The 24,383-nt window shown below is 45.4% G+C and overlaps 1 protein-coding gene across 3 annotated transcripts in view; it reads right to left on the bottom strand.

The window, feature by feature from the left end:
* Positions 1–8,014: 8,014 nt before the first annotated feature.
* GFUS (GDP-L-fucose synthase) overlaps positions 8,015–24,383 on the bottom strand; it is a gene marked incomplete in the record, with an annotated part of 105,766 nt that continues 89,397 nt past the window's right edge. For all 3 annotated transcript variants that reach the window (XM_073629478.1, XM_073629479.1, XM_073629480.1), the window contains 7 exon segments: positions 8,015–8,383; positions 8,610–8,709; positions 10,552–10,631; positions 11,129–11,195; positions 12,589–12,653; positions 14,769–14,902; positions 19,515–19,588. In XM_073629478.1, the coding sequence (XP_073485579.1) occupies positions 8,328–8,383; positions 8,610–8,709; positions 10,552–10,631; positions 11,129–11,195; positions 12,589–12,653; positions 14,769–14,902; positions 19,515–19,588 (576 nt within the window).

Below are 24,383 nucleotides of genomic sequence, written 5' to 3'. Positions count from 1 at the left end.
TTTGCGCAAAAGTTATAGCGCCTACAATCTAGGGTACATTTTCTGGAATTTACACAGCCTTTAATTTATGACTGCCTATGTCGTTTCTTGAGGTGCTAAAATGGCAGGGCAGTACAAAACCCCCACAAATGACCCCATTTTGGAAAGTAGACACCCCAAGGAAATTGCTGATAGGCATGTTGAGCCCATTGAATATTCATTTTTTTTGTCCCAAGTGATTGAATAATGACAAAAAAAAAAAAAAAAAAAAAAAAAAATTACAAAAAGTTGTCACTAAATGATATATTGCTCACACAGGCCATGGGCATATGTGGAATTGCACCCCAAAATACATTTAGCTGCTTCTCCTGAGTATGGGGATACCACATGTGTGGGACTTTTTGGGAGCCTAGCCGCATACGGGGCCCCGAAAACCAATCACCGCCTTCAGGATTTCTAAGGGCGTACATTTTTGATTTTACTCCTCACTACCTATCACAGTTTTGAAGGCCATAAAATGCCCAGATGGCACAAACCCCCCCCCAAATGACCCCATTTTGGAAAGTAGACACCCCAAGCTATTTGCTGAGAGGCATGTTGAGTCCATGGAATATTTTATATTTTGACACAAGTTGCGGGAAAGTGACAATTTATTTTTTATTTTTTTTTTTTTTTGCACAAAGTTGTCACTAAATGATATATTGCTCACACAGGTCATGGGCATATGTGGAATTGCACCCCAAAATACATTCTGCTGCTTCTCCTGAGTATGGGGATACCACATGTGTGGGACTTTTTAGGAGCCTAGCCGCGTACGGGACCCCGAAAACCAATCACCGCCTTCAGGATTTCTAAGGGTGTACATTTTTGATTTCACTCTTCACTACCTATCACAGTTTCGGAGGCCATGGAATGCCCAGGTGGCACAAACCCCCCCCAAATGACCCCATTTTGGAAAGTAGACACCCCAAGCTATTTGCTGAGAGGCATGGTGAGTATTTTGCAGCTCTCATTTGTTTTTGAAAATGAAGAAAGACAAAAAAAAAAATTTTTTTTTTCTTTTTTTAATTTTCAAAACTTTGTGACAAAAAGTGAGGTCTGCAAAATACTCACTATACCGCTCAGCAAATAGCTTTGGGTGTCTACTTTCCAAAATGGGGTCATTTGGGGGGGGTTTGTGCCACCTGGGCATTCCATGGCCTCCGAGACTGTGATAGGCAGTGAAGAGTGAAATCAAAAATTTACGCCCTTAGAAAGCCTGAAGGCGGTGCTTGGTTTTCGGGGTCCCATACGCGGCTAGGCTCCCAAAAAGTCTCACACATGTGGTATCCCCGTACTCAGGAGAAGCAGCAGAATGTATTTTGGGGTGTAATTTCACATATTCCCATGGCATGTTTGAGCAATATATAATTTAGTGACAACTTTGTGCAAAAAAAAAAAAAAATTTGTCTCTTTCCCGCAACTTGTGTCACAATATAAAATATTCCATGGACTCGACATGCCTCTCAGCAAATAGCTTGGGGTGTCTACTTTCCAAAATGGGGTCATTTGGGGGGGGTTTGAACTGTCCTGGCATTTTATGCACAACATTTAGAAGCTTATGTCACACATCACCCACTCTTCTAACCACTTGAAGACAATGCCCTTTCTGACACTTTTTGATTACATGAAAAAATTATTTTTTTTTGCAAGAAAATTACTTTGAACCCCCACACATTATATATTTTTTTAAAGCAAATGCCCTACAGATTAAAATGGTGGGTGTTTCATTTTTTTTTTTCACACAGTATTTGCGCAGCGATTTTTCAAACGCATTTTTTGGGGAAAAAACACACTTTTTTACATTTTAATGCACTAAAACACACTATATTGCCCAAATGTTTGATGAAATAAAAAAGATGATCTTAGGCCGAGTACATGGATACCAAACATGACATGCTTTACAATTGCGCACAAACGTGCAGTGGCAACAAAATAAATACATTTTTAAAAGCCTTTAAAAGCCTTTACAGGTTACCACTTTAGATTTACAGAGGAGGTCTACTGCTAAAATTACTGCCCTCGATCTAACCGTCGCGGTGATACCTCACATGCATGGTGCAATTGCTGTTTACATTTGACGCCAGACCGACGCTTGCGTTCGCCTTAGCGCGAGAGCAGGGGGGACAGGGGTGCTTTTTTTTTTTTTTTTTTTTTTCTTTATTATTTTTTTGCTTTTTTATCTTATTTTAAAACTGTTCCTTTCATTTTTTTTTTTTTTAATCATTTTTACTGTTATCTCAGGGAATGTAAATATCCCCTATGATAGCAATAGGTAGTGACAGGTACTCTTTTTTGAAAAAATTGGGGTCTATTAGACCCTAGATTTCTCCTCTGCCCTCAAAGCATCTGACCACACCAAGATCGGTGTGATAAAATGCTTCCCCAATTTCCCAATGGCGCTATTTACATCCGGCGAAATCTAAGTCATAAAATGCTCGTAGCTTCCGGTTTCTTAGGCCATAGAGATGTTTGGAGCCACTCTGGTCTCTGATCAGCTCTATGGTCAGCTGGCTGAATCACCGGCTGCATTCTCAGGTTCCCTGTTGAGACAGGAGAGCCAGAGAAAAACACGGAAGACGATGGGGGGGGGGGCATTCTCTCCCACTGCTTGTAAAAGCAGTCTAGAGGCTAATTAGCCGCTAGGATTGCTTTTACATGAAAGCCGACCGCTGGCTGAAAAGAATGATACCAAGATGATACCTAAACCTGCAAGCATCATTTTGGTATAACCACTCAAAGTCGTGAATGCTGTACCTGAAGACAAAAATATGGCTAACAATAAAGCACAGTAAATGGTAAAGTATAAAAAATTGCATACCTGAAAAGCAAACATGATAAAACATAATAACAATAAAACATTGCAGAATAGAATACAGTAAAAAAGAGCAGAACAATAGAGAGAATAGAGAGAGAGAGAATAGAGAGAGAACAATAAAACTACAACTATTACTTTTTATTTTATATTTTTGTTTGTGTTTTTTTTTTTTTTTTTTTTTACACTTTTTTTGTAACTGTAACTTTTATAACTGTAACCGGTTCCAGGTTCGGGTCTCTCAAAATGCGATGGCATCTTGGGAGACCCTGTGAAAGTGTGTCCTAGTCTGTGCAATGCTGTACCCTACGCTAATACTCAGCTAGTGAATGGTAGCATTCAAAACATTCACCAATGCAAAGACCAGGATTGTCAGGACAGGAGGGACAATAATAGCGGGTGTCACGCCTATATCCGCGCTTACTGCAGACACGACATCTTTTTTGGGGGAGTTCGTTGGGTAGGGGTACTCGGGAGGACATAAAGAAAATGCCTCTCATGCAGCCGACTGCATTTGGTTGGGGATGTGAATGGGGGAAGTACGGGCGCTGCAGAAGCGGTGGGTTCCCAATTAGGATTGGCGAATGCAGCAGGAAGGGCATTATGGGCACGACGGGCCTGTGTTTGTCTTCTTTGTGGCAGCGGGACACTACTTGTGCTTGCCACCTCACCAGCTTGAACTGCACTTATGGGACTCGCCACGTCACCAAGTGTTACTGCAGTGCTGGTTTGACTATGACCGGGGTGTACTAGGCCGCTGGCGCTTGCCAGTTCACCAAAACGCTACCAAAAAAACTGTTAACGATCGCAGGGATCAGGCCTGACTCTGCGAACGCTGCAGTTATGCGTTTAGTGTTTTGTAAGTGACAGTGATCGATCGATACTGCACTTGGGTGGGCTGGGCTGGGCCGGGCGGAGGGGCAAAACGCAGGTGCTAGCAGGTATCTGGGCTGATTCCGCTAACACTGCGTTTTTGGGAACCCTAAACTGCTGGGGATGCCAGTATAGATCTGATCGGATCAGATCAGATATTGATCCGATCAGATACTATACCACTAAGGGAGGTGTACGGTGCGTGCGTGGGTGTTAGCGCTACTGGCACTAACCTGACGCTGCCTGGGGCTGGTGCTTGCCAGTTCACCAAAACGCTACCAAAAAAACTGTTAGCGATCGCAGGGATCAGGCCTGACTCTGCGAACGCTGCAGTTATGCGTTTAGTGTTTTGTAAGTGACAGTGATCGATCGATACTGCACTTGGGTGGGCTGGGCTGGGCCGGGCGGAGGGGCAAAACGCAGGTGCTAGCAGGTATCTGGGCTGATCCCGCTAACACTGCGTTTTTGGGAATCCTAAACTGTTGGGGACGCTAGTATAGATCTGATCGGATCAGATATTGATGCGTTCAGATACTATACCACTAAGGGAGGTGTACGGTGCGTGCGTGGGTGTTAGCGGTACTGGCACTAACCTGACGCTGCCTGGGGCTGGTGCTTGCCATTTCACCAAAACGCTACCAAAAAAACTGTTAGCGATCGCAGGGATCAGGCCTGACTCTGCGAACGCTGCAGTTATGCGTTTAGTGTTTTGTAAGTGACCGTGATCGATCGATACTGCACTTGGGTGGGCTGGGCCGAGCCGGGCGGAGGGGCAAAACGCAGGTGCTAGCAGGTATCTGGGCTGATCCCGCTAACACTGTGTTTTTGGGAACCCTAAACTGCTGGGGACGCTAGTATAGATCTGATCAGATCAGATATTGATGCGATCAGATACTATACCACTAAGGGAGGCGTATGCTGCGTGCGTGGGTGTTAGCGTTACTGGCGCTAATCTGACGCTGCCTGGGGCGACGCATATCACCGCCGGGCGATCAGGGGGCTAAATCTTTATTCGGCGGGTGCCCTGACACTATAAAAAATAAACAAACTAACCAGCGTCACCCGTAACGGTTATACAGTGATCAGTGGTGAAAGGGTTAACTAGGGGGCAATCAAGGGGTTAAAACATTTATTAGGTAGTATATGGGGGTCCCTGTCTCTATAAAACGCTGACGGCGAACCTAAATATTTACCTCACTAACTAGCGTCACCAGCGACACTAATACAGCGATCAGAAAAATGATCGCTTAGCGACACTGGTGACAGGGGGTGATCAAGGGGTTAAAACTTTATTAGGGGGGGTTAGGGGGGTACCCTAGACCTAAAGGGGGGTAATACTAACTGTCCTAACACTGTAAATGTCACAAACTGACACCAATACAGTAATCAGAAAAAAAAAAAAAAAAAAAAAAAAAAAAACCTGCTGGTGTCAGTTTGTGACAGGGGGGGGGGGGGTGATTGGGGGGGGATCGGGGGGGCGATCGGGGGGGGGATCGGGGTGTTTTGTGTGCCTGGCATGTTCTACTGTGTGTGTGTAGTGTTGTGCACTCACATTGCAGTCTTCTCTCCTCGGCCCGGAACGGAAAATACCGAGCCGAGGAGAGATGACATCATTTCCTCTGCCTCTGTGTACAATACAGAGGCAGGGAAATGATCCCATTGGCTGAGAGCGATCGCGAGGGGGGGGCCACGAATGGATGGCCTCCCCCTCACCTCCGATCGCCGGGGGAGATTTGCCGACCGCCGCTGGCACCGGGGGGGGGGTCCGATCGGACCCCCCACCCGCGGGCAGGCAAGGACGTACATGTAAGTCCTTTTGCCTGCCCGTGCCATTCTGCCGACGTATATAGTCGTGCGGCGGTCGGCAAGTGGTTAAAGAGCACCTGTCGTTTCAGATCCATCATGGCAGCGCCTGTTAGTGGGCATCCACTCACCCCGCTGCCGCCACGTCCCTCACCTTGTTGTGTCACTGCCGCATCACCAGCCGTCCCATTAAAGTGAATGGGACTGTTGGTGAGCCAACAGTGGGTCAGAGGAGGAGCCGCTGCGGCACAGAAATGACAGATGCTCTTTAACCACTAGCTAGTCGTTTTACGTTGGTACTTTGAAGAGGAATACAAGGTCCATAAAGACATGGATGAGCGAGTTTGGGGTGGAGGAACTTGACTGGCCTGCACAGAGTCCTGATCTCAACCCGATAGAACATCTTTGGGATGAATTGAGCCAGGCCTTCTCGTCCAACATCAGTGCCTGACCTCACAAATACGCTTCTGGAAGAATGGTCAAACATTCCCATAGACACACTCCTAAACCTTGTGGACGGCCTTCCCAGAAGGGTTGAAGCTGTTATAGCTGCAAAGGGTGGGCCAACTCAATACTGAACCCTACGGACTAAGACTGGGATGACATTAAAAGTTCATGTGTGTGTAAAGGCAGGCGTCCCCAATACTTTTGACAATACAGGTTTATCAACAGAGAGTAGCACTGTCTAGTGGCATACCAACATAATTCTGCAACTGGGGCTGATACAAATGAAACCAACCCCCTTCCAAAAAAAATAAATAAATAAAAAACAACACACCCTCAAGTGAATAAAATCGGCATGTGTGCAGAGATCTGAAACATGGTGTGATTTATCCGGATATTTAAGTGGTGGTATTATACAAGGTACTGTGCCAGCCAATCACAGCGGTCACTTGATCGGAATGCCTGCCTCCACCCCCCAGTATTTTTATTCACTTAAAAGGGCTGTGAAGGGGTTAAATCCCAAATAACGCCCCTCCCCTTTAATTTATCACTCTAATGCAATCAGGCTGCACATACAGAAGTTCATTTGCCTGCATTTGCTGCAGCAAGGAATGTTCGCACATTGGAGAGTTGGACCGCAGCTCTCACACACACAAGTAGCAGATCCCCTTGTTCTGTCCACTTGCAAACTTCTCTAATCAACTGCACTGCTCGGGAAGTGAGAGGGATGTTGATCAGAGCAGTGTTCACTTCAGTGTATCAGACCTCAGGAGAGCCGGGCCATTGCTTGTGTATGAGAGACGTGGTCCGACTCTTCTAGTGCTGCCAGCATAGCGATAATGAATGAATATTGACTAGTGTATAAGCAGCCTGACTGCATTACAGTAATAAATGAACTTCTTGCTGACCAGCCGCAGTCATTTTACTGACGTCGTAGCTATAAGTCGGCTCGTGGGATCGGGACGCCGGAGGCGAGCACCCGCTGCACTGCGGGGGTGCCGATGCCCGTGCCCGACAGTCGCGATGACCGCCGGCCACAAGCGATCACAGGCACGAGAGGCAGAACATGGAAGTGTGTGTGTAAACACACAAATCCTTGTTCTGCTCCGTGAGGAGAGACAGATCGTGTGTTCCTATTAGCTAGGAACCACGATCTGTCATTTCCTCTTGGTCAGTCCCCTCCCCCTACAGTTAGAAACACACACTAGGGAACACAGTTAACCCCTTGATCCCCCCCTAGTGTTAACCCCTTCCCTGCCAGTGACATTTTTTACAGTAACCAATGCGTTTTTATAGCACTGATCACTGTATAAATGCCAATGGTTCCAAAAATGTGTCAAAAGTGTCCGATGTGTCCTCCATAATGTTGCAGTCCTGATAAAAATCGCAGATCGCTGCCATTACTAGTAAAAAAAAAATAAATAAAAATGCTATAAATCTATCCCCTATTTTGTAGACGTTATAACTTTTGCGCAAACCAATCAATATACGCTTATTGCGATTTTTTTTTTTACCAAAAATATGTAGAAGAATATATATTGGTCTAAACTGAGAAAAAATTTGCTTTAAAAAAAAAAAAAAAAAAAAAAAAAAAAAAAAAAAAAAAAAGGGGGATATTTATTATAGCAAAAATATATATACAAAATATTGTGTTTTTTTTCAAAATTGTTGCTTTTTTTTGTTGTTTATAGCGCAAAATATAAAAACCGCAGAGGTGATCAAATACCACCAAAAGAAAGCTCTATATGTGGGAAAAAAAGGACGTCAGTTTTGTTTGGGTGCAACGTTGCACGGCCGCGCAATTGTCAGTTAAAGCAATGCAGTGCCAATTCGCAAAAAATGGCCCGGTCATTGAGCAGCCAAATCTTCCGGGGCTGAAGTGGTTACAGAGGGTACAATTGAGTTTAAAAATTAATAAAACTGCATAACAATTGTAACATGTGACCTTACAAGTTAGAAGGGATCTAGGACAAAAAAAAAAAAAAAGTTTCATAAACTTTAATAGTTGCACTGGTAATGATGGTGAGATGAGCAAAGTGTTAAAAACAAAACAGACCTCCATTTGTTGGGTTTGCATAGTCAGATTTAATCAGAGGAGCGACTGAAGAGAGTGATTGGTACAGCAGCATATTACAGCACAGACTGTAGAAAAACAACCACCGGCACCGGAGGTTTGTGTCAGACTGGCAATGTCCTCTCTGAAATGTAGAGACGCATCAAACGCCGGCGTGTACACAGAATGGGCGGAGAATCGACCTCCATGCACAATGAATCCCGATTTGTAGTACCGATATATAAAACCTCAATTCCCGAAGACGTGGAGAGTCTGAACCAGCAGGGAAGTCATCGTCTGTAAACTCTGGTGGCTTCTCCTTCACTTCCTGGCCTGCTCATAGTTTGCATTAAACCAGCTACACGTCTCCTGGACCGCTGCAGTGATATAAAAAACAAACAAAAAAAAAAACACACCACGCAAAATAATTTTATGAGCATAAAAAAGTAAAAAAAAAAAAATTATATAATATATATAAAAAACTATACACAATGTTTGTATTGTTTTCAAAACAGTGGGCAAGAGTCAGATCTGCAGCAGCATTTTACAGATGTGAATTTACCACCCACTGATGCCCCCCCTAAGGGGTGAAGAATGACTCACCTTGGTTAAAGGGGGTAAACTTGAAGTCAGGGAGGTACTTCCTCAGCTTGCTATTACTTGCTGTTTTTTTAAACTGCCCGTCGGACTTTGTGCTGTCAAACTGAACGTGAAGTTAAGTGAAATCAAATGGCAATACAAACAGCATTTGGTTTCCATGGATAACAAGGGCTGTTCAGAAAAGTTTAATCTACTTTTTACTTCCCTGGTTCCCCATTCAGCCCCCCCCCCCCCCTTGCCTATCCCTTCCTTATTCAATCCCCTCTTCCCTTCCCTTCTTCCCCAAGTCCAAAACCCTCCCTGCTCTCTTTCTCCCCACTTGCCATCCCCATTTCATCCTTGCTCCAATCCCAATCCTCATCCAGTCTCCTCCCCCTCCATCCCAATCCTCATCCAGTCTCCTCCCCCTCCATCCCAATCCTCATCCAGTCTTCTCCCCCTCCATCCCAATCCTCATCCAGTCTCCTCCCCCTCCATCCCAATCCTCATCCAGTCTCCTCCCCCTCCATCCCAATCCTCATCCAGTCTCCTCCCCCTCCATCCCAATCCTCATCCAGTCTCCTCCCCCTCCATCCCAATCCTCATCCAGTCTCCTCCCCCTCCATCCCAATCCTCATCCAGTCTCCTCCCCCTCCATCCTATCAGGACCAAATCCTTACCGGTTCTCTTTCTCCCCACCTGCCATCCCCATTTCACCCCCCTCCTCACTCAGTCCCTCCCCAATCCCTTTGTTTATCCAGTCTGAGTTTAGGCCAAAAAGTTCAATTTTGGTCTCATCTGACCAGAGCACCTTCTTCCACATGTTTGCTGTGTCCTCCACATGGCTTCTCACAAACTGCAAACAGGACTTCTTATGACTTTCTTTCACCAATGTCTTTCTTCTTGTCACTCTTCTATAAAGGGCAGATTTGTGGAGAACACGACTAATAGTTGTCCTGTGGACAGATTCTCCCACCTGAGCTGTGGATCTCTGCAGCTCCTCCAGAGTTACCATGGACCTCTTGGCTCTTCTCTGATGAATGTTCTCCTTGTCTGGCCGGTCAGTTTAGGTGGACGGCCATGTCTTGGTAGGTTTGCAGTTGTGCCATACTCTTTAAATTTTTGGACGATTGATTGATCAGTGCTCCGTGAGATGTTCAAAGCTTGGGATATTTTTTTTTATAACCTAACCCTGCTTTACACTTCTCCACAACTTTATCCCTGACCTGTCTGGTGTGTTCCTTGGCCTTCATGATGCTGTTTGTTCACAAAGGTTCTCTAACAAACCTCTGAGGGCTTCACAGAACAGCTGTATTTATACTGAGATTAAATTACACACAGGTGGACTCTATTTACTAATTAGGTGACTTCTGAAGGCAATTGGTTCCATTAGATTTTAGTTAGGGGTCATAGAAAAAGGGGGCTGAATACAAATGCCCCCCCACACTTTTCACATATTTGTAAAAAAGAAAGAAAACATTTATCATTTTCCTTCCACTTCACAATTATGAGCCACTTTGTGTTGGTCTATCACATAAAATCCCAATAAAATACATTTATGTTTTTGGTTGTAACATGATAAAATGTGGAAAATTTCAAGGGGTATGAATACTTTTTCAAGTCTTGTCTCGTCCCCCCCCCAATCCCTTTCCTCACCCAGTCTCGCCCCCCCTTATGCTTTTCCTCACCCAGTCTCATCCATCCCCCCCCCCCCCCAACCCTTTTGCTCACCCAGGCTCATCCCCTCAACCAGCCTCCTCCCCAAGCCCTTAACCCCTCCCTCCTAGCTAACTCGCATCCCTTCATCCACTGGCTCATCCAATCCTTCAACCCACCCCCCTCCCCATTCCCCCCCCAAAAGCCTCCATCATGCCCTCCCCCCTCCTCATCCTAGATCCTCCCCTAATATCTTTTATCTGCCCCCCCCCCATTTGCCCCCCATAGTGCAAAACACACATAAGGATACAATCACTTCTCCCTTAAAGTCCATGCCGGCTACGATACTCTCCGCAGCTTCCTTTATAGACACTTCATCTTCTTCTCCCACTGGAAGACAAACACATACCATCACTGTCTAAAAGGTAAAATCACTCAAATTGTGACAATTTTATTCTTTCATAAAATTTAAAAAAATAAAAAATATGTAAACATTTGCTGTGAAAGTTTTCATAGAATGGAACATCAAAGAAAACCTGTCACTGTGCCTATTAAGGACAAAACGATGGGTCCTTTAGAGAAGAAGGATCCCTTTAGAACTCCCTCTATCCCACCTCTCCCCAACCAACCACATGTCACATACCAGAGGTAAGGCAGTTACAAATGACAAGGGTGCGCTCTTCGCAAAAAAAAAAAAAAATTTATATTTATATATATATATATATATATATATATATATATATATATATATATATATATATATATATATATATATATATATATATATATATATATATATATATATATATATATATATATATATATATATATATATATATATATATATATATATCCTGCCGTGCAAAGATAAAAAGACATCTTCTCACCTGAAAGGATGATGGGCTCCACCTCGTTATATTCCCGCAACACCCAGATGAAGAGTCTGGCCAGATCCTGGAAAAGTCATTGTTTACTCCCAGAACAACAAAAGACTATACAGCCATTAAAAACTTAAAAGGGACATGCCAATTATTTCTGAATAAAACGGTATTTTAACAGTCTGTGGACATACAAGGGTCTTTCATTATAGGAAGAAGTATCACCAAATCTTTAAAAATTGTTGTTGACCCACCCAGGGTACAAAGTACATGTAGCACTTGGTAACGTTTGAGTAGAGATATGCAATAAAAGCATATCTTTATGTTGTTTAGAGTTGGCTGTAGCTCCACCCTATGCTGAAGCCCAATTTACGGCCTTCAGCACTGTACCCACCAGTCCTCCTCCTCGATGTACTAGCTGCCACCTTGTGTTGCAATTCATACCAACTGTCTATTTCTCTGCATGTCACAGTAGAGGTTCTGAGTCGGGGACATGCTAGCTGGTATGAGTTAACATTCATCAAATAACTTTATTCATGCTGACAAGCCGCCGCCTCCTCCTGCTGCATTAAATGATGGTTCTCATCTTCAATGTGTGTTTGCTGCCAAAGGCAGCACTGTCACCTCTCCCCTCTGTGTGCGCACCGCCCGTCACCTCTCCCTCTCCTCTGTGTGCGCGCCGCCCGTCACCTCTCCCTCTCCTCTGTGTGCGCGCCGCCCGTCACCTCTCCCTCTCCTCTGTGTGCGCGCCACCCGTCACCTCTCCCTCTCCTCTGCGTGTGGGCCGCCTGTCACCTCTCCCTCTCCTCTGCATGCACACCGCCCGTCACCTCTCCCTCTCTACTGCGTGTGCTGTCTGTTACCACTTCCTGATCTGCAGGGGTGGGCACTGCTGACCATGCTTTCTGAGCAAGCACACCACAGATCAGAACAGCACCACGTGCTACATCATGCTCCTGTTTTCTTTAGAACACCTCCACAATACATGTACATTCCCCCACGTTTCATCTCTTTAAACACGCTAAAAGTACAGAAAAATAATTGTGCCAGAAATATAGTGTGCTCCTACCTTCCTCTGTGACATGACAATACAGTGCGTTTTTGGCTCTGAATGCCTTAGTGCATGGTGTCAGCCCTGCCTACTTCGTTTCTGATGCATCATAAAGAACACAAACCTCTCCTCATCTCCTCCTTGTGAATGCCACAAGATCATAAGACAAGAGGCTGCAGCCCACCCAGAAGCACAAACCTGCTGACTCTAGTTGCCAGGTGAGATCAAGGTAAACTCAATGGCCTTTGACCTGCCCCGTTTTCCTGGGTGACATTATTTTACTTCTGTAACTCAATAGGATTATTATGTGGATTTATCTTGAAGTCATTTACTCATTTTACAAGATATCCGACAGTTAGTGAGCTTTAGTTTAGACCGTCATTTGATGAATTGCATTTATTACAGAAAGGTAGCTCACCAGCGAATAGATGAACTGCCGCCGCGGCTTCCCGGTGCCCCAGATAGTCAACGGGGTTCCGTTTTCTGAAATAAAAAAAACACGCAGCATTTTATTTGTAATGCGGAGCTGCGTTTCCTGAGGTCATACAAAAGCTCAGCAATAGCCATGGGAAGGGATGCAGTGCTGGTCCGGGCATACTGAGGGATGTTAAAGCTCCTCCTCAACAAAATGATCCCGTTCTGTGCTTCTCTATGCAAAGCAGGAAGATCTAGGCTGGTGGGAGGGGCCAGCAGGGCTCTGCACATAGCTTACAGAAAACATTAAAGGACCCTAGAAAGGGAAGACCCCCCACTATGCCAACATCAATCCTTATATATCACAGCACCCGGCCTCAGCACTTCTCTCAAGAGCCCTCAGCCCCGGTGCAAGCAGTGGGCCGGCTCCTGGGAGCTGTTATGCAAATATCAAAATGGCGTAATGGGTGGGGTGTCAGTCTGGAGAAGTGGGTGCTCTTAGGCCGGCTGTATTTGCATGCAGACCACCTAGGTAACGCCCACATGTGATGATGACCCTCCATGATTGAAAGAACTGAAATCCAATAAGTGAAAGTAGGGATGCACCGATATATTGGGCGCCGAAGATTTATTGGACGAAAATAGGGTTATCAGCATTTTGCTGATAAAAAAAAAAAGTCCGATAATCGCATGCTGCGTCCCATTGACTGCAATGCAAAAATCCCCTACCCCCCCGACTGCAATGCAAAAATCCCCCCCCCATTGACTGCAATGACCCCCCCTTCCAATGCAAACCCCCCCCTCCGCTGACTGCAACGCAAAAGTCCCCCCCTCCACTGACTGCAATGCAAAAATCCCCCCTGCTCTCCCCCCCCAGACTGCAATGCAAAAATCACCCCCCCCCCCCCATTGACTGCAATGCAAAAACGCCCCCCCACTGACTGCAATAATCCACCCCCACCCCCCCCCCCCCGCTGACTGCAATGCAAAAATCTCCCCCCTCCACTGACTGCAATGCAAAAATCCCCCCCCCCCCCACTGACTGCAATGCAAAAAAACCTACCCCCCCCCCCCTCCACTAACTAATGCAAACCTCCCCCTCCATTGATTGCAATGCAAGCCCCCCCCCCCCCTCCACTGACTGCAATGCAAAAATCCCCCCCCCCCCCCGACTGCAATGCAAAAATCACCCCCCCCCCATTGACTGCAATGCAAAACGCTCCCCCGCTGACTACAATAATCCCCCCCCTTCCAATGCAAACCCCCCCCCCCCCCCCCCCCCGCTGACTGCAATGCAAACCCCCCCTCCACTGACTGCAATGCAAAAATCCCCCCCCCCCCTCCACTGACTGCAATGCAAAAATCCTCCCCCCTCCACTGACTGCAATGCAAACCCCCCCCCCACTGACTGCAATGCAAACCCCCCCCCCTTCCACTGACTGCAATGCAAACCCCCCCCCCCTTCCACTGACTGCAATGCAAACCCCCCCCCCCCTTCCACTGACTGCAATGCAAACCCCCCCCCCTTCCACTGACTGCAATGCAAACCCCCCCCCCCCTTCCACTGACTGCAATGCAAACCCCCCCCCCTTCCACTGACTGCAATGCAAACCCCCCCCCCCCTTTCCACTGACTGCAATGCAACCCCCCCCCCTCCACTGACTGCAATGCAAACCCCCCCCCCCCCTCCACTGACTGCAATGCAAACCCCCCCCCCCCTCCACTGACTGCAATGCAAACCCCCCCCCCCTCCACTGACTGCAATGCAAACCCCCCCCCCCCCTCCACTGACTGCAATGCAAAACCCTCCCCCCTCCACTGACTGCAATGCAAACCCCCCCCCCCCCCCTCCACTGACTGCAATGCAAAATTGCATCATATCAACTTCAATGCAAAAACACCAGCCACATAAATTACTCTTCTTTTTTGGTTTTCGGACAAGTGCATCCTGAATTTTCCGTTTCGGAATTTTCATTTCAGATCTCCACTAGATAAAAAAGGGGCGGTCCAGGGACAGCCAGTCTGGGAAGAAAAGCCAGGCTAGGGACCTATAAAAAGTCGCTACGGGGGGGGGGGGGACTATAGATCCCAAAATTCCCATCTGTGGGTAAAAACACAAGGGGCGCCAATGATTCCCCCTCCCCCTCCCCAAAACCACAGACAGCAGCAAGCAGCATTGCTCACGTTTGGCCAGATACACCTTGTGGATGAGCCCCGGCAGGACGTGTCCATCCTCTATGTTAAAGTTGTCGTGCGGGCCGAAGACGTTGGTGGGGATGACAGAGGTGAACTTGCAGCCGTGCTGCTCAAAGTACGCCCTGGAGAGGAGAGGAGAGAAGAGGGAGAGAGAGGAGAGGGAGAGAGAGGAGGTCATTACATTGTATACCAATATCCAGGAATATTAAAGTGGTTGTAAACCTCAGACATGAAATATGAACAAAGCATTTCCCTCTATAGTGTGTACAGAGCACGAAGTGTCATTTTCTGTCTGCTGCTTCTTTCCTCTGAGTAATCAGGAAACAGAACAAGGATGCACACACCGCTTCAGGCAAAAAAATGGACACACCCGGCTCATCACCGTAGCCAATATCAAGAAAAGAAAAGATTTAATCGCACACTTGGATCCAAAAGATGCTGTAGAAAATGTCTTTGTCACGAGCCAGACAAAAAATTGCAGTGATGATCAGTTGACGCGTTTCACACGAAAAAAAACGCGCTTGTTCACAACAAATTGAAATGCTCACAATACAAGCCATTTAACCACTTGCCGACCAGCCGCCGCAGTTTTACTGCGGCAGAATGGCACGGCTGGGCGAAACGACCTTATGTGTTACGTCGCTGCGCCCTGTGGCCACTGGGGGGCGCAAGCTGCTCGCCCTCGGAGCCGATGCGAGTGCCCGGCGGGCGCGATGACTGCCGGGCTCCCGCGATCGCTCGTGACAACAGCAACTGACACTGCAACTCTGATTAGATTGTGTGGGCCAAGGTGGTCCGAACAAACCATTTCCTCCACTAACAAGTGCACTTGCTGGGCATGCTCGCTTTTCTGGCAGGGGGATGGGAACATCTGGAATAATATGAACCCCTTCCCGCCGAGCGCACGCAGATACGCGGCCTTGGCTGTCGGGGGTTATACCGGGATGATGCCCGCAGCTGCAGGCATCATCCCGGTACCGTTTTTTTAGAGCCGGCGTTTGGCTTTCCAGGGATAACAACCGATGCGGCTAAAAGCCGCTCTGCTGTTATACCGGAGGAGTGGGAGGGGACGCCCCCCCCCCACCCACCTCCCGCCGCTCTCAACGGGCCTCCCGATCGACAATCCGCCACCTCCGGCGGCTAGGGACAGACTGGCATGAAGCCGGAAACGGCTTTGTGCCAGTCTCCTGATTGTAAACACGGAAGCGACGTCATGACGTCACTTCCCGTTTACTCAGCTGCCAATGGCGCCGGTTTTAAATAAATATACAGTATTCAGAATCGCTGAAAACGGCGATCTGAATACTTTGAAGTGGAAAGGAGGGATTGGGGGTACCTGTCAAGAGTACCTGTCACCACCTATTACTGTCACAAGGGATGTTTACATTCCATGTGACAGCAATAAAAGTGATCAATTTTTTTTTTTTTTTTTTAAACACAATTTATTAATATAAAAATAAAGAAAAAAAAAAAACTTTTTTAAAGCGCCCCCGTCCCCGCGCAGCAAAGAAAACGCATACGGAAGTCACGCCCGCATATGTAAACGGTGTTCAAATCACACACGTGAGGTATCGCCGCGATCGTCAGAGGTACCGTAGTTTGTCGCCATTCCACAAGTGCGTGCAATTATAAAGTGTGACATGTTTGGTATCTATTTACTCGGCGTAACATCATCTTTCACATTATACAAAATAAATTGGGCTAACTTTACGGTTTTGTTTTTTTTTTTTTTAAATTCATGAAAGTGTCCCTTTTCCCAAAAAGTTGCACAAATACCGTGTGACATAAAATATTGCAACAATCGCCATTTTATGGTCTAGATTCTCTGATATAGATAGATAGATAGATAGATAGATAGATAGATAGATAGATAGATAGATAGATAGATAGATAATGTTTGGGGTCTCTAAGTAATTTTCTAGCAAAAAATACGGATTTTAACTTGTAAACACCAAAATGTCAAAAAATAGGCTTAGTCATGAAAGGGTTAAATCTAGATGACTGCCGTTCGGTCATTCATATACAGCACATTTGCTATTTTCTTTCCTCCCACAGTAACCTGCAAAGCATCGCACTCACGATCAGTGGTGGGTGTGGGAACAGGTTACTAAAAAGGTGAACTCATCCTTTCATTTTTTTAACCTGTCAGGTTGCTTTAACCACTTGCCTACCGGGCACTACCCCCCCCCCCCTTCCTGCCCAGGCCAATTTTCAGCTTTTCACACTTTGAATGACAATTGCACGGTCAACCAACACTGTACCCAGATGACATTTTTAACTTTTTTTTTTTTTTAGACAGAAAACTTTTTGGTGATATTTAATAACTGCTGTTTTTTTTTATCTTACTACAAAAATGGAAAAAAAAAAAAAAAAAAAAAAAAAAAAAAGAAGACCGAAAATTTGGGGGAAAAAAAATAAAATTAAAAAAAAGTTTATTTTATTTTGTTGAGAAAAATTTATTATTTCCAAAATTTTCTCTTCGATGTGTGCTGATGAGGCAGCACTAATAGGTGGCACTGACTAGTATCACCGACTGGCATCACTGATGGGCACTTTTGGGGCTGCACTGATGATCAGTATAAAGAAATGCCGCTGTCAGTGTGAGGAGAGGAAAGCCGATAACCGACATTTCCTTGTTTACCCTTGTGATCAGCTGTGATTGGACACATCTGATCACATGGGTAAAGCGCCCTTAGCATCGGCTCTTTACCGAGACCGGGGATACACCGGGTCCCAGGGACACAGCACGCCTCTGATCGCCATGGGCACGCAAAGTGCGGCGAGAGTGAGGTGATGTCAGCCCAGAACGAGAGAGCCACCCTCCCGTCATTTGTCTATTCAGTGGGTGGTTAAGATCCCTTTCACACTGAGGCGGTTTTCAGGCGTTTTAGCACCAAAAATAGTGCCTGTAAAGCGCCTCCTATTCATTTCAGTGTGACTTTTCACAAAGGGACGGTGCGCTTGCGGGACGTTAGGAAAAGTCCTGCGAGCGGTATCTTTGAGAGCGGTTTGGTAGCGCTGTATACATCGCTCCCAAAACACCCTGGCCATGGAAATGAATGGGCAGAGTCTTCCTGAAAAGCTTTTAACCTCTTCTTTGGGGTCAAAAGCATGCCACTAGCGTCCGCCGCTAAAACAGCCACTAAAACAAGCGGTGCTTTAGCGCCAACGCAGCCACGGCCCCAGTGCGAAAGGGGCCTTTAGAGATAAGTTCACCTTCGGGAATATGTTCCATCCGTTTTTAGGGTGGAACACGTTCCTGCTCCTGCAGCATCTCCCTGACCAGCGAACACAAAGCCGATCTGCTAAAACGTGGGTGCAATGCTTTTCAGGCACAAAAAAAAATAAATTATATATAACACAATAATATAATATAATATATATATATATATATATAAATAAAAACACAATAATTATATATATATATATATATATATATATATATATATATATAATAATAATAATAATAATAATATTATAGTAAATGCACTTTTTTTTTAACCTGCAAAAAATTTGCATTTTTTTTTTTTCCCTTTAAAAGTGAACTTATCCTTTAACTGACAATATATACAGATAGAAGCTCATCCCTTTGATTTGCAGATAAATGAAACAGAGCAGACACAAAAGTAACAACATTACTTTATATCTCCCCATCTCACATCTGAAAATGTTCATAAACACGGCATCAGATCAGCCTTTTTCAAACCAGGGTGCCTTCAGGCGTCTTGGAAAAATGCCTAGAAATTGCATACAAGCCGGGCGGAAGGATCGAGCCTGCCTATTAATTACATAAAACCACAAGTTTTAATTGTGCACCATTACAACAGCCTTCCAGCCACGAGTGTCCCAACAACCAACTACATCATCTGTTGCCAAGGAGGACATCCGGCACCTGCACAGCATCCTCCTCTGCTCCTTTCCTGCCCCTCTCCATCAGCTCTGGTATCACATCAACTGATTGAGGGGAAAAAAAAAAAAAACTGAGGGAGAAGAGAAACATTGGAATACTAATCAGTACCAGCGCGTGCAAAGTTGTGTTTGCTTTGGTAGAAATAATCTCCTCCAACGTTTGGCGTCTTACGTCTGTAGTTGTTGCTGTGTTATGTAAAACTATTTGTTTCGTTTTTAAACTTTAGAATGGGGGTGCCTCGACTGAGGCGGAATTTTAAAGGGTGCCTTTACTGAAAAAAAAAAAAAAAAAAGTTGAGAAAAACTGCATCAGATGATCCATTTTTTGACAGCAGCAGCTTCTACGTCTTCTGTATTTACACAGCAACTCCCGGCTGTATTTTGACAGTTGGGAATTGTCGGCAAGCTTGAGGAAGGGAGCTGCAGAAGGCGAGGACGTACTATTATACACACCCTGTGTACTTCAGTGACGGTTTTTTTTTTTTTTGGACATACTGTATGTAGCACGTCCAGTCTCTAATCAGGGGTCTCAAACTGGTGGCCCTCCAGCTGTTGCAGAACTACAAGTCCCATCAAGTCTCTGCCTGTCGGCGTCATGCTTGTAACTGTCAGCCTTGCAATGCCTCATGGGGACTTGTAGTTCTGCAACAGCTGGAGGGCCGCCAGTTTGAGACCCCCTGCTCTAACTGGGTTACCATTTCACTATCTGGGTGACGTCTACTGAAAAACGTGCAGTGACTGAAGGACCAGCAGTCAGATCCCCTCCAAATCTCATTCATCCAGTTACTGTTTGTGCTCCGGCCGGTCCCGTAGCTCCAAACTCACCTGTTCTGGACGTCGATCATCCTCTTGGCGTAAGAATACCCAAAGTTGGAGCCATGAGGCGGTCCGTTGTGGATCTGGGAAGGGGAAGAGATGGAAAATCAAACACAGAGCCTTCCTTATAGTACAGCTGTGGTATGAAGCATCAATAGCCCTTCCTGTAAATCCCATCTGTATATATAGCACATTCTGACTTTATCGCTGGAACCCGGACTTCATATTGGAGAAATAACTCTTCTACAGCATGGATCAGGAGAAGAAGAAAGAAGCTCCACGTACATTACTGCAGCAGGGCGACCTCTCTGCGCGAAATCCCTTACCTGCACGCAATTTCGCTCTTCCTGGTCTGGGGCGCACACGCACTCCACCGGTGAGCAGCTCCCTCTGTAATTGGACACAACGGGAGCCAATCAGCGGGTCATGCGGACCCAATGTCTGCCAGGACCTGCCGATCATTCCAGAGGCAGACGGAACGGTGGTCTTCCTATGTAAACAAGGCAGATCGCTGTTCTGCTAGTATGGAAGACCGAGATCCTGTGTTTCTGCTAAACACAGATCTGTCTTCTTACAGTACAAGCACCTTCCCCACAGTTAGAAAGCATTTCCCAGGGACACAATTAACCCTTTGATCACCCCTTCCCAGCCAGTGTCATTAGTACAGTGACAGTGCATATTATTTAGCAATGATCACTGTATTGGTGTCACTGGTCCCAAAAAAAAAAAAAAAAAAAAAAAAAAAAAAAAAGTGTCAAAAGTATCACTTAGTGTCCTCTGCAATGTCGCAGTCCCGCTATAAGTCGCTGATTGCAGCCATTACTAGCAATAAATAAATAAATAAATAAATACAAATTCCACAAAAATATCCCATAATTTGTAGACACGATAACTTTTGCGCAAACCAATCAATATACACTTATTGGGATTTTTGTTACCAAAAACCATGTAACAGAATACATATTGGCCTAAATTGAAAAGAAATTAGATTTTTTTTATTGGATATGTTTTATAGCAGAAAGTAAAAAATGGTTTTCTTTTTTTTTTCAAAATTGCCGGTCGTTTTTTGTTTATCGTGCAAAAAATAAAAAGCGCAGGAGGGGGATCAAACACCACCAAAAGAAAGCTCTTTTGCGAAACAGCACTGCGTTACTTTGACAATTGCGCGGCCGTTGCAACGCTGTACCCAAATACAATTTATATCCTTACTTTACCCACAAATTTGACCTTTCTTTTGGTGGCATTTGATCACCTCTGCCATTTCTATTTTATAGCGCGAAAAACAAAAAGCTTTCTGCTATAAAACATATCCAATTTAAAAAAAAAAAAAAATTTTTTTTTCTCTAATAAGTCTTCATAAGTTTAGACCAATGTGTATTCAGCTACATATTTTTGTTAAAAATAAAATCCCAATATAAGCGTACATGATTTGGCTTACGTAAACATTATAGCGTCTACAAACTATGTGATATATACTGGAATTTCTAATTAGTTTTTTTTTTACTAGTAATGGCGGCGATCAGCGATTTATACCGGGGGCTGCGATATCGTGGCGGACAATCTGACACCGACACTTTTTGGGGACCAGTGACACTAATACAGTGATCAGTGCTAACGAAAATATGCACTGTACTAATGACACTGGCTGGGAAGGGTTTAAACATCAGGGGTGATCAAAGGGTTAAATGTGTGCCTAGCAAGTGTTTTAGGTTACCATGTGTGTTGTTTTTACTAGGGGGAAGAAATGGATTTTAGTCTCTGGAATGGAATCCATCCTTTCCCTCCTGTAAACAAGGCAGATTGCGTGCTTTACAGACGATCAGTGGGTGCCAGAGGACATGGAGTGCCCAGTGTTCTATTGAGAAATGCCTCCCGTCAAAAAATGCCTCCGATGGGTCTGCGCATGCGCAGTAACAAACGTCACTCCAGGTGGCGTGACGTCAACGCAACGCATGTGCATATCGGAGGCATTATTGGACACTGTGCTAACAGCGGAGTGAGAACGTACTTGTCACTTTCTGTCCCGCTGTTGCGGGGCGGGTTTTGCCTGTATTGAACGCCATGTTTTTTTGTCTGTTGCACGGCGGGTTCAGTGTGATAAACTCGTTTGTGTCTAAGGGCGGGTTAAAAACACACGCAAAACCTGCCCTTCAACACACCCACAACCCGCAATAGCAAAGGCAGAATCTGACAAATACATTCTCCCTTGGCGCTTAGCAGATCTTCGAATACTGCCTCCAACAATCTGCGCATGCGCTGTGTTGATGTTACTCCAGCTGATCAACATATCAGCTGGAGTGACGTTGGTTACTGCGCATGCGCATACCCATCGGAGGAATGTTTATATAGAACACCGGCACCTGCAGATCGGCTTCTGCTGTGCATATTCACAGCAGAAGCGGAACGCTTTGGGAGGAAGAAAAATGCTGACTATGACCCTAAGAACACCATCCCTACAATCAGCCATGGAGGTGGAAACATTATGCTTTGGGGCTGTTTCTCTGCCGCATTGAGGGGCTAATAGACGGGGCCATGTATTGTAAAATCTTAGAGGAGAACCTTCTTCTCTCAGCCAGAACACTGAAGATGGGTCATGGATGGGTCATCCAGCATGACAATGACCCAAAGAATACCGCCAAGGCAACAAAGGAGAAGAAGCACATTAAGGTCATGAAGTGGCCTAGCCAGTCTCCAGACCTTAATCCTATAGAAAATGTATGGCGGAGCTGAAACTTCAAGTTGCCAAGAGACAGCCAAGAAACCTTAAGGATTTAGAGAAGATCTGTAAAGAAGAGAGGACCAAAATCCCTCCTGAGATGTCTGCAAACCTGGTCACCAACTACAAGAAACGTCTGACCTCTGTGCTCGCCAACAAGGGTTTCTCCACCAAGTATAAAGTCATGTTTTGCTTGGGGATCAAATACTTATTTTATTCACTGAACTGCAACTCAATTTATAGCATTTGTATTGTGTGTTTTATTCTGATTTTTGGTTGATATTCTGTCTCTATCATTTAAAATGAACCTATGATAAAAATTATAGACCCTTCATTTCTTGGTAAGTGAGCAAACTTCCAAAATCTGCAGGGGGATCAATAATTAATTTTACCCAATGTATGTATGATATATATAGTATCTCACAAAAGTGAGTACACCCCTCACATTTTTGTAAATATTTTCTTCTATCTTTTCATGTGACAACACTGAAGAAATGACACTTTGCTACAATGTAAAGTAGTGAGTGTACAGCTTGTATAACAGTGTAAATTTGCTGTCCCCTCTAAATAACTCAACACACAGCCATTAATGTCTAAACCGCTGGCAACAAAAGTGAGTACACCCCTAAGTGAAAATGTCCAAATTGGGCCAAATTGGCCATTTTCCCTCCACAGTGTCATGTGACTCGTTAGTGTTACAAGATCTTAGGTGTGAATGGGGAGCAGGTGTGTTAAATTTGGTGTTATCGCTCTCACTCTCTCATACTGGTCACTGGAAGTTCAACATGGCACCTCATGGCAAAGAACTCTCTGGGGATCTGAAAAAAAGAATTGTTGCTCTACATAAAGATGGCCTAGGCTATAAGAAGGTTGCCAAGCCCCCTGAAACTGAGCTGCAGCACGGTGGCCAAGACCATACAGTGGTTTAACAGAACAGGTTCCACTCAGAACAGGCCACACCATAATCGACCAAAGAAGTTGAGGTCACGTGCTCAGCGTCATATCCAGAGGTTGTCTTTGGGAAATGAGATGTATGAGTGCTGCCAGCATTGCTGCAGAGGTTGAAGGGTGGGGGGTCAGCCTGTCAGTGCTCAGACCATACGCCGCACACTGCATCAAATTGGTCTGCATGACTGTTGTCCCAGAAGGAAGCCTCTTCTAAAGATGATGCACAAGAAAGCCCACAAACAGTTTGCTGAAGACAAGCAGACTAAGGACATGGATTACTGGAACCATGTCCTGTGTTCTGATGAGACCAAGATAAACTTATTTGGTTCAGATGGTGACAAGCGTGTGTTGGGGCAACCAGGTGAGGAGGACAAAGACAAGTGTGTTTTGTCTACAGTCAAGCATGGTGGTGGGAGTGTCATGGTCTGGGGCTGCATGAGTGCTGCCGGCACTGGGGAGCTACAGATCATTGAGGGAACCATGAATGCCAACATGTACTGTGACATACTGAAGCAGAGCATGATCCCCTCCCTTTGGAGACACACCTCCAAGACGACCACTGCCTTGCTAAAGAAGCTGGGGGTAAAGGTGATGGACTGGCCAAGCATGTCTCCAGACCTAAACCCTATTGAGCATCTGTGGGACATCCTCAAACGAAAGGTGGAGGAGCGCAAGGTCTCTAACATCCACCAGCTCTGTGATGTCATCATGGAGGAGTAGAAGAGGACTCCAGTGACAACCTGTGAAGCTCTGGTGATCTCCATGCCCAAGAGGGTTAAGGCAGTGCTGGAAAATAATGGTGACCACACAAAATATGGACACTTTGGGCCAATTTGGACATTTTCACTTAGGGGTGTACTGACTTTTGTTGCCAGCGGTTTAGACATTAATGGCTGTGTGTTGAGTTATTTTGAGGGGACAGCAAATTTACACTGTTATACAAGCTGTACACTCACTACTTTACATTGTAGCAAAGTGTCATTTCTTCAGTGTTGTCACATGAAAAGTGTAAATATTTTATTATAAAAGATGTGAGGGGTGTACTCACTTTTGTGAGAAATAAAAAAGCAGTGTCTTTGGGGCGGTGCTCCTCCACCGCCCCTGCCATTGAAATCAATGGGCAGTGCTTCGGCAGCGGCGCTTTTAACCCCCTTCTTTGGGGTTAAAAGCGCCCCACTCTCGCACCCACACAGCCGGTAATGCGCCGCTAAAAC

The sequence above is a fragment of the Aquarana catesbeiana genome, linkage group LG05 (genome assembly GCF_042186555.1).
Source record: "Aquarana catesbeiana isolate 2022-GZ linkage group LG05, ASM4218655v1, whole genome shotgun sequence".
NCBI lineage: Eukaryota > Metazoa > Chordata > Amphibia > Anura > Ranidae > Aquarana > Aquarana catesbeiana.
The sequence above is the reverse complement of the archived record's forward strand: the minus strand, read 5'-3'. Positions and strand labels throughout refer to the sequence as shown.